The 11,466-nt window shown below is 38.3% G+C and overlaps 1 protein-coding gene across 1 annotated transcript in view; it reads right to left on the bottom strand.

Moving 5' to 3' along the window:
* RPS6KA6 (ribosomal protein S6 kinase, 90kDa, polypeptide 6) overlaps nt 1–11,466 on the bottom strand; it is a 411,979-nt gene that overhangs the window by 316,242 nt on the left and 84,271 nt on the right. Inside the window, exon 2 of the mRNA XM_006871313.1 lies at nt 7,713–7,769. Within this exon, the coding sequence (XP_006871375.1) occupies nt 7,713–7,769 (57 nt within the window). The remainder of the gene's footprint in view (nt 1–7,712; nt 7,770–11,466) is intronic.

Below are 11,466 nucleotides of genomic sequence, written 5' to 3'. Positions count from 1 at the left end.
TTCAGATGGGTCCTCGGTGAATGCTGGCTCCCTCAGGCAGGGTTGCTCCGAAGAGGGAGAAGTGTCTGTCCTCTTGCTATAGCTTGGCTGTCTTTAGATTCTTGGTTTCCCTTGCCTACTATTGTAAAATAAACACTTGAGGGGGAGAGAAAGGAATAGCCAGAACATTTATTATATAAAGCTTGTAAGTCTGTCTTCAGCCTGTAACTAACTGGAATATCTAAAATGGGGCTAGAACTTGCTCAGTGAAGGAGGCTTCCTGTGGAGCCTTTGCACTGCATAAGACCACAGGTGGAATCCTGATCCCCATTCAGAATCTTCTGAGGTGGGACATTTCCACTTGAAGCAACAAGCAGACCAGAAGAACTGTGGCTAGAAGAACAGATGATACGTATTGAAAGAAAGACCAGCAGGAAAAAAAAAAAACAATAATGGCAGTCCGACTGACTACTATAAGAACAAGCAAGTTGTTCGCCGGTGAGCCATCAAGCCAAGCGATCAGGTCCCCTCAGGGCAAACCCAAGTCCAAGAGTGAGACTCAAGGGGAATACATGAGTAGGCATGTGGTCTTGCTGGTGACCATGTTGGTCTATCGATAAGGGCTTGTGTGGCAAAAACAGCAATGAAGTTGTGAGCTAAGTCTGACCACATTCAATAGGCCCTTTACAACCTGAATTGAGACTTGGTTGCCAGCAGTATGGCAAGACCTGAGGACTCCTTGGCCCAGGGAGAGGGACATGGATACAGAGGACTAGAGTGGATCCAGAGTGAAGCTGATATGAAGTGAGGGGAGATGCACAAGAACACCCATATTTGCAGATAGTACCCATTTGACCTGGCTTCAATGGCTAGATGATCAGAACTTGGCTAGATGATCAGAACTTGCCTAGAAGAATAAAGAAGAGATTTAAAAAAAAAAAAAAAAAAAGAGTAATCTGCTACACTTTGATGAACTTGAAACTATACTTATTGATATAGTAGCATAACAGAGGGAACGAATCTTTACAGCGAGTATGATTCCCACCTCTTCAGTACACAAGATTGACAGGGATGGGCAACTTAGACACTGGATACCCAAAATGGGGGTTGTTGTTGTTGTTAAGTGCCATCGAGTCAGTTCCGATTGAGGAGTGATTGATGAGCTTGAACTGCCAACCTTGCAGTTCAAATGGCTTTGCAGTCTGGCACATTAACCCACAATGCCACATCAGAACTCCAAAATGGGGGTGGGGGGCTACAAAGGCACAAAGTGACTGACTTACAAGTTTTCAAAAGGGAGCCTTGTTTTAGAGAGTGGGGGGGAAGGGAGACTCTCCACTGAGTGGTTTCCAACCAGTCTGGACGGGGCTGGTGAAAGATGGAGCTAAAACACTTGTGGTTAAAGAATGAATAATTGCTATTAGGACTTATTGTGAGTGTTGCAAATGTAAAGGAGTGGAGTGGTTGATCTTGCATTACGTGTGCGGAAGACCCTGGGGCCATTAAGGGAGAAGAGCGCTTTGCAGTACCCAATTCAGAGAAGCAGTGATGCTAGAAAGTGAGGCAGAGACAGTGATGTGGAGAGATGGAGCAGCTGGGGACTCTGGACTCTGGCCGGGAGAGGGGCTGTGTGCTGACGGCTGGAGGACAGGCATCGGCGGGGTGTACCCTTTGGTTTTTTTAATGGTTATATATTCCTGAATTCCTGAGTGCTTCGGTGTACATCCCCCCCGCCCCCCCCCCAAAGAAAAAAACCCCACAGGGAATGGAAGCAAACGCTGTTTGTTGAATGATGAAGCATCGAGGGGATCATAATCATTGCAATGAAATTAAATATGATAGCATGAATGTAAAGCTGATGTTCTCACATGTAAACTATCACTCAATTCACAATAAAATGAAAAGAAAAAAAAAGAAGAAAGAAAGAAGAGCTAGGAGTAGAATGCATCATTAGAACCTGAGGTCCCTGCACTGTGAGACTCCTGGATCCAGGAAAACACTGATGTGTTACTGTAGAATAAAGCACTGGATCACAAGTTGGTTTGAACTTCAAGGTTGATCATTCAAACTCACCACCTGCTCCTTAGAAACCCTATAAAGTGTCACCATAAGTTGGAACTGATTCTAAAGCACTTAGCAACAACAACAACAACACTGATCCCAAGACACGTGGATGCTGGGGCCTACAGATGCTGAAAGGAACCAGGGACATGTCTCCAGAGTAGTCCATGGTACTGTATGTATTATTTTCCAGTACCATTCATCAAATAAATCAATTCTTCTAGGGTTTACCTAAAAGTTGTCCAACTTTGAAATGCATAAAAGGCTATGGAAAATATCATGGTTTGGGATCATCCTGGTCAACTTGTGAGTGGAAGTTAGAGAAATGCAGCAAAGGAGATATGGGCTAAGATGGGCTATTTTCCATAGATACCTGATGACCTTGAGATAAGACAGAGAAGAGGATGGATTGGCTGGTTTGAAGTTCACAGAGGCATGTGAACTTCTGAGATCATGGACACTGACCTAGACACTGTGAGCTAGAGATAAGAGTGAAGCAGACAGCTGGTCTGAAGAGGGGGAAACCGTGCCAGAACTCCCAAACTTTCAGATAGTACCCATTTTAATTAGCTTGGATGGTTTGATGAGCAGAGTTTGATCAGATAAAGAAATAAGATACAGGGAGCAAGTATAAATTTTTACAATATGACCTTACCTTTATGAATGAAGCAGCCTTAAACTCCAACTGAATAGGGTAGGATTCTTCATATCAAAGATCAAACATGTTTCCTCAGTACACTGGGTTGATAGGCATGGGCAACTTAGACTTCGGCTATCAAAACTGAGAGGCTATAAAAGCACAAATAAGCTGGCTTACAAGCTTTCATGAGGGTGTTTAGTGTCAGAATGAGGGGAATAAAATAGAAACCCTACTGAATAGTTTTCTTCTTTCCAGATGGGTCTGCTAATTTTATGATTCAATTGTGAGTAAATGTTATCAGGTCTAATGGTGACTGCCACAACTGCAAATGTAGAAGTGTAACTGAAATGATGGAGCAGTTAGTCGGTCATATCAGTAAAAGGGCCCAAGGACCATATAGAGGAAATTAACATAAGAGGAATGAGGGATCCTAACCAGAAAAGCAGTGACAACAGAGATTGTTGCAGAAGCAATAGCATAGAGCAGAAAAGCAGAGACAATAGAGATGGTTGCAGAAGCAACAGCAAAGAGAGACAGAGCAGCAGAAGTCTATAGGCCCATGGACTGAGAAAGGCAATGTGCCTGCGGGCAGGAAGCTGGCTAGCAAAATGTGCCCTTTGGACATTTAAATGATAAATATTTTCAATGTGGTATGTGTACATCAAAAAAAAAAAAAAATTAACAGATAAATACTGTTGGCTGAAGGTACTGAAGGTACATGCAATCATTGCCATGATTTGCTGAATGTAAAACTGATGTAAAGCTTAAAAAAATAAAATACCACAGCTTGAGTCAGGCACACCTTAGCCCTCAAACTGAATATCTTTGCTCTTTAACACTTTAAAGAGCTCTTGTACAGCAAATGTATCTAATGTAATGTGGTATTGATATCTTGGTTGCTGCTTCCATGAGAGTTGATTATGCATCCAAGCAAAATGAAGTCACTGACAACATCAATCTGATCTCCATTTATAATGAGTATATTTATTGGTCCACTTGTGAGGATTTCTGTTTTCTTTACATTGAGATGCAATCCATACCAAAGGCTGTGATTTTGATCTTCTATCAGTAAGTATTGTAACTCTTCTTCACTTCGAGCAAGCAAGATTGTATCATCTGCATATCTAAGGTCTTTTATGAGTCTTCTTCCAATCCTGATGCCATGTTCCACCTCATATAAACCAGATTCTAGAATCATTTGCTCAGCATACAGACTGAATAAGTATGGTTAAAGAATACAACCCTGACTGCACACACCTTTCCTGATTTTAAACCATTCAGTTCTATTCTACTGATTGCTTCTTAGTCTGTGTATAGTTTCTTCATAAGCACTATTAATTGTTCTGGAATACAGATTTTTCACAATGCCATCCATATCTTGGCATAACACACACAGCCAAAAGTCTTTGCACAATCAATAAGGGACCAAGTAAACATCTTTCTGATATCATCTGCTTTCAGCCAGGATCCATCTGACATCAGCAATGATATCATTCATTCCACATCCTCTTCTATATGCGGCTTGAAGATCTGGCAGTTCCGACTTGATGTGCTTTTGTAGCCGCTTTTAATTATCTTTAGCAAAGTGTTATTTACATGTGATATTAATGACATTGTCTTATGTTTTCCACATTCCGTTGGGTCACCTCTCTTCTTAATCTACACAATCAGTTGACCAAGTAGCTGTCTTCCCAAGTTTTGGCATAGATGAGTAAGCAACTCCAGTGTTTCATAAGTTTGCTGAAAGATTTCAATATGCATTCCGTCAATTCCTTGAGCCTTGTTTTTTGTTACCACTTTAAGTGCATCTAGGACTCCTTCAGTACCATCGGTTCTTGATCATATGATACCTGTTGAAATGGTTGAACACCATCTATTTATTTATAGTACAGTGACTCTGGCTACACTTTTCTGCTTCCCTTACTGCTTTCTGCATCATCCAATAATTTGCCCACAGAATATTTCAATATTTCAAGTCAAAGTTTGAATTTTGTTTCTACAGTTCTTTCAGCTTGAGAAACGCTGAGCGTGTTCTTCCCTCTTGGTTTTCTAACTCCAGGTATTTGTGTATTTCATTTCAACACTAGACTTTGCTTTCTTGAGGTACCCTTTGAAATTTTCTATTTAGTTATTTTACTTGCTCATTTCCTCCATTCACTTTAGCATCTCTATGCTGGAAAGCCTGCTTCAGAATCTCTTCTAACACCCATTATGGTCTTTTCTTTCTTTCCTTCTTACTTAAAAGACCTTTCATTTTCTTCCTGTATGGTGTTCTTACTTTTTAGCTTACCCTTATGTGCTGTAAAGATACATGAAATTACGATGTATGTTACAACATGGATGGACCTTGAAAACTATGGTGAGATAAACTAGTTGCAAAAGGATGAATATTTTATGGTCTCGCTAATATGACATAAGCAAATATATAGAAACCAATGATTATTATTTGTTGCCAGGGTAGGGAAGGACAGGGAAAGGAGGGGTTTTTATTTGGAGGGCACTCAGTTTATATGAATAGTGGTGAAATATTTTGGAAAACGATAGTAATAATGATGACAAAACATGAAAAATATAATTCATGCCACTGAAATTAAATGTGGAAGTTAGTGATGCTTGTAAATATTTTGGTGTGTATATTTTCAGCACACTATAAATAAAAAGATCTTGCAAAGTGAGAGGCAAGTATATAACAAGCCTTTAAAAAATGGCCTACTAGCTAAGTAGTCTTTAGAAAGAACATAGAAACTTCTGAAATAATTTAACTGTGATCATTTCTGAAAGCATGGGAATTGGTTTTAAATTAGTTCGGTTATCTTGTAGCTAAATATTTTCAAAGAAAATCATCCATGAAGTTGGAGGCATATGCTAGTTTAATTCAGAGGATTCTGTAATCCAAATTATAACTGACAAGCAAAAATTTCACTCATTAGACATAAAATGTATAAACTGTATATTGCCAAAATTATATTTCCATAGAGTTAATCATTTCAGATTGGAAAGTACATACTATTTTCTGAACAGTAGTTGGTTTATTAGTAATTAAAATTGCTTAGTGTCAACTTTCTTCCAAAACAGATTTAGATGGCCAAACTTCATCTCTCATACTTTGGATATATTGTCAGGAGGAACCAGTCGCTGGAGAAGGATATCATGTTTGGTAAGGTGGAGGGTCAGAGAAAAAGAGGACAATGGATTGGCCAAGGGGCAGCATCGATGGACTCAAGCGTGGCAACAGTACTGAGGCTGGCCCAGGATTGGGCTTTCCTTCTGCTGTGCATAAGGTCACTATGGGTTGGTACCGACTCGATGGCACCTAACAACAACAACAGTTTCAACTTATTTCAATAATATCCTTTGAGCTTTTCCCATTTCCCATTATTTTGTTGTTATGCTAATACATAACATAAAATAGAATGCAATGGAATACTAGTCAGTCAGTAGGAGAAATGAGTACTGATATATGCTGCAATATGGATGGAACTTGAAGACATTGTTCTGAATGAAGTAGATCAGTCACAAAAGGACAAGCATGGTATGATCTCACTTACATAAAAAAAACAAGAACAGGAAAATGTATAGAGACCAAATTTTATTAGCAGTTACCAGGGTGAGGTAATGAGAGATTAATTTCTTATGGATTACTGAGTTTCACTGTACAATGATGGGGAAAAAATTGTATTTATTAAGGGCAGAGTTGTACAGTTGATTTATCTCATTGCATTCATAAGTTATACACTTGTAAAAAGTTGAATTTGCATAGTTTATGATAGATATATTTACAATAATGCCAAAAAGAAAGAGAGATTAGCTGCTGATGCTGTTTATGTACAAACATAAGGGTTAGGGTCATGGTTTCATGGTGCTTTGTTCTATCTCCTAGTTCCTTGCATAGTGCCTAGGATCTTAAAAGCTTTCAAGGTGCCTTCCAAGACACAAAAATTTGTCTCTATTCATCTGGAGCAGCAGAGGAAGTCGGAAAGTAAGGAAATGTTGGTGTCAGGTGCCATCACATCAGTTCCGACTCATACAATGGAACGAAACTGACAATGTACCATCTTCACAACTGCTGTTATGTTTGCTACTGGAACTGTGTCAATCCATCCCATTTAGGGCCTTTCTCTTTTTTCCCTTGACCTTCCATTTTGCACAAGAGGCAAATTAAAATACCATGGATTAGATCAGGTGCACCTTAGTACTCAAAGTGCCATCATTATTCTTAACACTTTAAAGAGATCTTTTGCAGCATATTTGCCTAACACAATACATCACTTGATTTCCTGACCACTGCTTACATGAGTGATGATTAAGGTTACAAGTAAAATGAACTATTTGACTTCAATCTTTCTCCATTTACCATGATGTTATTTATCAGTCCATTTGTGAGGATTTTTACTTTACAATCCATACCGAAGGCAACAGTCTTTGATCTTCAGGAGTAAAAGGAGGATATGGAATATATGGTTAATTGCTTCCATGAATAACTGCCTCCACTGCTATGAGACCAAAACTACTGGATAGTTCCCAGCTACTATTACTAAAAAAAATTGATCAAAGATGCCATAGAAAAATCCAGATGAAAATGGAGAAAATGCAGACTATAATTTCAAATTCTTATGGACCCCAGACTTTGTGGAGCTATAGAGGATGAATAAACCCTGAAAGCACTGTCCTGAGAAAATCTTTTAAATTTAAAACCAAAATCCCCCACTAAAGTCTTCCTAAAGCCAAACTACAGTAACTTAACTAGTAAATAATGTTGGCCTTTGTTGTGCTCTTTAAAGATCTATCTGTATGAAACCAAAATAACAACAGCAATGAGAAAAATTAAGTAGGAAACACATGGGCAGTAGTTAGTCTATTTTAAAGGGGGAAAAACAGAAAAAAAGGACAAGAACGGTTTATACAGCTTGAAGAATATGATCAGTGTCACTGAATTATGTACACAGAAATTTGTAAGTGGCCTGTTCTGCTATGAATATTGTTAACAATAACAACAAAAGTAAAGTAAAATATTTAATGAAAGTGTACTTACATGATAAGAATCTGCTTCTTCTTCCATGGGTTCATCAACCATTTTAAGACCATGCACCTGAAAAATATTGTTTAAAAATTGAAGTTTTGCAGTATTAAAACAATACCAATAACTATCAAATACTTACTTAAACACAAAACAACAAAGGATACATAGAAGGTAATTTACAAGAGGAGCATTACTAACATGATTTCTAGTTAGTCTTTGAGAATCCTTAACAAACCTTGTGACATTGCAAACTGTTTACAGCATTGCTATTATGGATGAATTATATTAAATATGTGACTTGTATACTTCCATTAAGACAGTCTCTTGCTGAATATTTGAGACAATATATATAAAAAAAAAAAAAAAAACTGCCAAAGAAGAAAAGTATTGTGGGAATACACCCAAAGAAAATGATGGTAGGAAGACTTGTATATAATTATTACAATGTTGTAAATTGTTTTCCTTTCATTTAGATAGCTTACATTTTATGAGATACTGTATAAAAGAATTGACTCTAGGAAAGAAATAAAAGTGGCAATAAAAATACAATTATTTTGATATATAAAGCACAGTAGAAAAACATTCTTACTCTTTAACCACTACTTTAGGAAATAGTATAGAGGATTTATATAAGAGGTAGGGAAGCTATGTTTATGCAAAGTTAAGTTTTACTGGAACAAAGTCACAAGCTTTAGTTTACATATTATTTATGGCCCAAAATATTCACTATCTGGCTCTTTTCAGGAAAGGTCTGCCAAATCACAATCTATGGTGTCTGAAAATTAAGGAAGAGAAATATGATCTAGTATAAAGACATTTTATCACTGGATAGTCATAAGAGTTCATAGAACATTAAAAAATAAAGGTAATTTAATAGACACCCATTGACCTGGAGATAAGAGAAAGAATAGGAAGTGTTCGTTGGTCCAAAGCATGGTGAGAACTGGAACCCCTGACACCATGGACAAGGGCACCATCACAGAGGGCTAGAGCTGAGAGCAAAGTATATAGCTAATATGAAGTGAGTGGGTACTATCTTCAAGAATTCCCAAAGTTGTAGATACTATAAACTCAACCTAGCTTCAATGGCTTGATGATCAGAACTCAACTGGAGGAAGATTTTAAAAAATTGGTTTCTGTTTTATTTTATAAAGGAGACAAGTTTAAATTCCTAAAATTTGATGAACTTGACCTATATTTATGGATGTTGTTGTTGTTAGGTTCAATCGAGTTGGTACTGACTCATAGCGACCCTATGCACAACAGAATGAAACACTGCCCAGTTCTAGGCCAACATCACAATTGTTGCCAAGCTTGAGCCCATTGATGCTGCCATTTTGCAATTCCATCTCGTTAGGGGTCTTACACTTTTTCTCTGACCCTCTACCATACCAAACAGGATATCCTTCTCCAGCAATCAATCCCTTGTGACAATATGTCCAAAATATGAGAGACGAAGTTTGGTGATCCTGGCATCCAAGGAGCACGTGGACTGCACTTTTACAACACAGACACATAGGCTCTTTTGGCAGCCCAAAGCACTTTCAATATTCTCCTCCAACACCATAACTCAAAAGCATCAATTATTCTACAGATTTCCCTATTCACCGTGCAACTTTCGCATACATATGAGGTTGCTGAAAATGCCATGGCTTGAGTCAGGAACACCTTAGTCCTCAAGCTGACATCTTTGCTCTTCAACACTTTAAAAATGTCTTGTGCAGCAGATTTGCATAATGAAATATGTTGTTTGATTTCTTGACTGCTGCTTCCATGAGTGTTGATAGTTGATCCAAGAAGAATGAAGTCAGTGACAATTTTAATCTTTTCTCCATGGATATAAATGTTGTTTATTGGTCCAGTAAGGAGGATTTTTTTTGCTTTACATTGAGATGCAATCCATACCAAAGTCTGTGCACTTGGATCTTCATCAGTAAATATTTTAAGTCCTCTTAACTTTCAGCAAGCAAAGTTGTATCATCTGCATATCACAGGTGTTAATAAGCCTTCTACCAAACACGTTTTTCTTCATAGAACCCAGCTTCTCGAATTATTTGCTCGGCTTACAGGTTGAATAAGTATGGTGAAAGAATACAACCCTGTCACACACCTTTCTTAACTTTAAACCATTCAGTGTTCTCATGTTCTGTTCGAACAACTGTCTCTTGGGTCAGGTACAGATTCCTCATGAGCACAATTAAGCGCTCTGGAATATTCTTACTTCAAAATGTTTTCCATAACTTGTCATGATCCACACAATCAAAGCCTTTGCATAGTCAAAGAGCACAGGTAAACATCTTTCTGGTATTCTCTGCTGTCAGTCATGATCCATCGGACAACAGCAATGATATTCCTCATTCCACGGCCTCTTCTGAATGCAGCTTGAACCTCTGGAAGTTCTCTGGCAATGTATGCTTGCAGCCGTTTCTGTATTACCTGTAGTAAAACTTTACTCACATGGGATATCAAAAATAGTGTCTGATAATTTCCGCATTCTGTTGGGTCACCTCTCTTTCAAAACAGCACAAATATGGAGCTCTTCCAATCAGTCAGCCAGATAGTTGTCTTCCAAATTGCCTCTAGTGCTGCCTCACTTTCTTGAAAGATTTCAATTTTTATTTCATCAATGCCTGATGCCTTGTTCTTTGCCAATTCCTTCAATGCAGCTTGGACTCCTTTTTTCTGTACCACTGGCTTTTGATCATATGCTACCTCCTGAAACGGCTGAAAAGCAAGTTTCCTTTCGGTACAGTGACTCTGTGTATTCCTTCTATCTTCTTTTGATGTTTTGTACATCATTCTAAAATTTGCCCAGAGAATCCTTCAATAACAAAAGTCAAGGATTGAATTTTTTTCTTTACTTGCCCCAGCTTGAGAAATTCTGAGTGTATTCTTCCTTTTTGGTTTTCTGATTCCAGATCCTTGCACATTTTGTGGTAATATTTGACTTTGTCTTCTCGAACTGACCTTTGAAATTTTCTGTTCGGCTCTTGTACTTCTTCATTTCTTCCACTTTCTGTAAAACCTCTATGCTGGAGAATAAATTTCAAGTTCTCTTCTGACATCCATTTTGATTTTTTCCTTCTTTCTAGTCTTCTTAATGACATATTGGTTTCTTCACGTAAGATGTTCTTGATGTCGTCCCACAACTGTTCTGGTCCAGTATTTAGTGTTTAATGTATCAAATTTGTTCTTCAGATGAACTCTATAGTCAGGTGGGATATACTCAAGATCGTAGTTTGACTCTCGTGGGCTTGTTTTCATTTTCTATAGCTTCAGTTTGAATTTGCAATTGAGCAATACATGGTGGCTCAAAAAACCAACTGATAGGGAAGGAATCTTCACATCAAATATCAACCCAATAACCTCTGTATATAGGGTTGAAAGGGAGGGGCAGCTTAGACAATGCATACGTAAAATGGGGGTTGTTGTTGCTGTTATTGTTGTTAGGTGCCATCGATTCAGTACCAACTCATAGTGACCTTATGCACAGGAGAACGAAACAATGTCCAATCCTGGGCCAAACTAACTATCGCCACCACACTTCAGTCCATCGATGCGGCCATTTGGCCAATCCATCTCATTGGGGGTCTTCCTCTTTTTCTCTGACCTTCCATCTTACCAAACATGATATCCTTCTCCAGCGACTGTTCCCTCCTGATTTTTGTTTGTTTTTTAAGTGCCGTCGAGTCGGTTCCGACCCATAGCGACCCTGTACAGGGTTTCCGAGGGTGTAAATCCTTACGGGAGTAGAAAGCCTCATCTT

The sequence above is a fragment of the Chrysochloris asiatica genome, unplaced genomic scaffold, assembly GCF_000296735.1.
Source record: "Chrysochloris asiatica unplaced genomic scaffold, ChrAsi1.0 scaffold00167, whole genome shotgun sequence".
Classification (NCBI taxonomy): domain Eukaryota; kingdom Metazoa; phylum Chordata; class Mammalia; order Afrosoricida; family Chrysochloridae; genus Chrysochloris; species Chrysochloris asiatica.
This window is presented reverse-complemented; position numbering and strand designations above follow the sequence as displayed.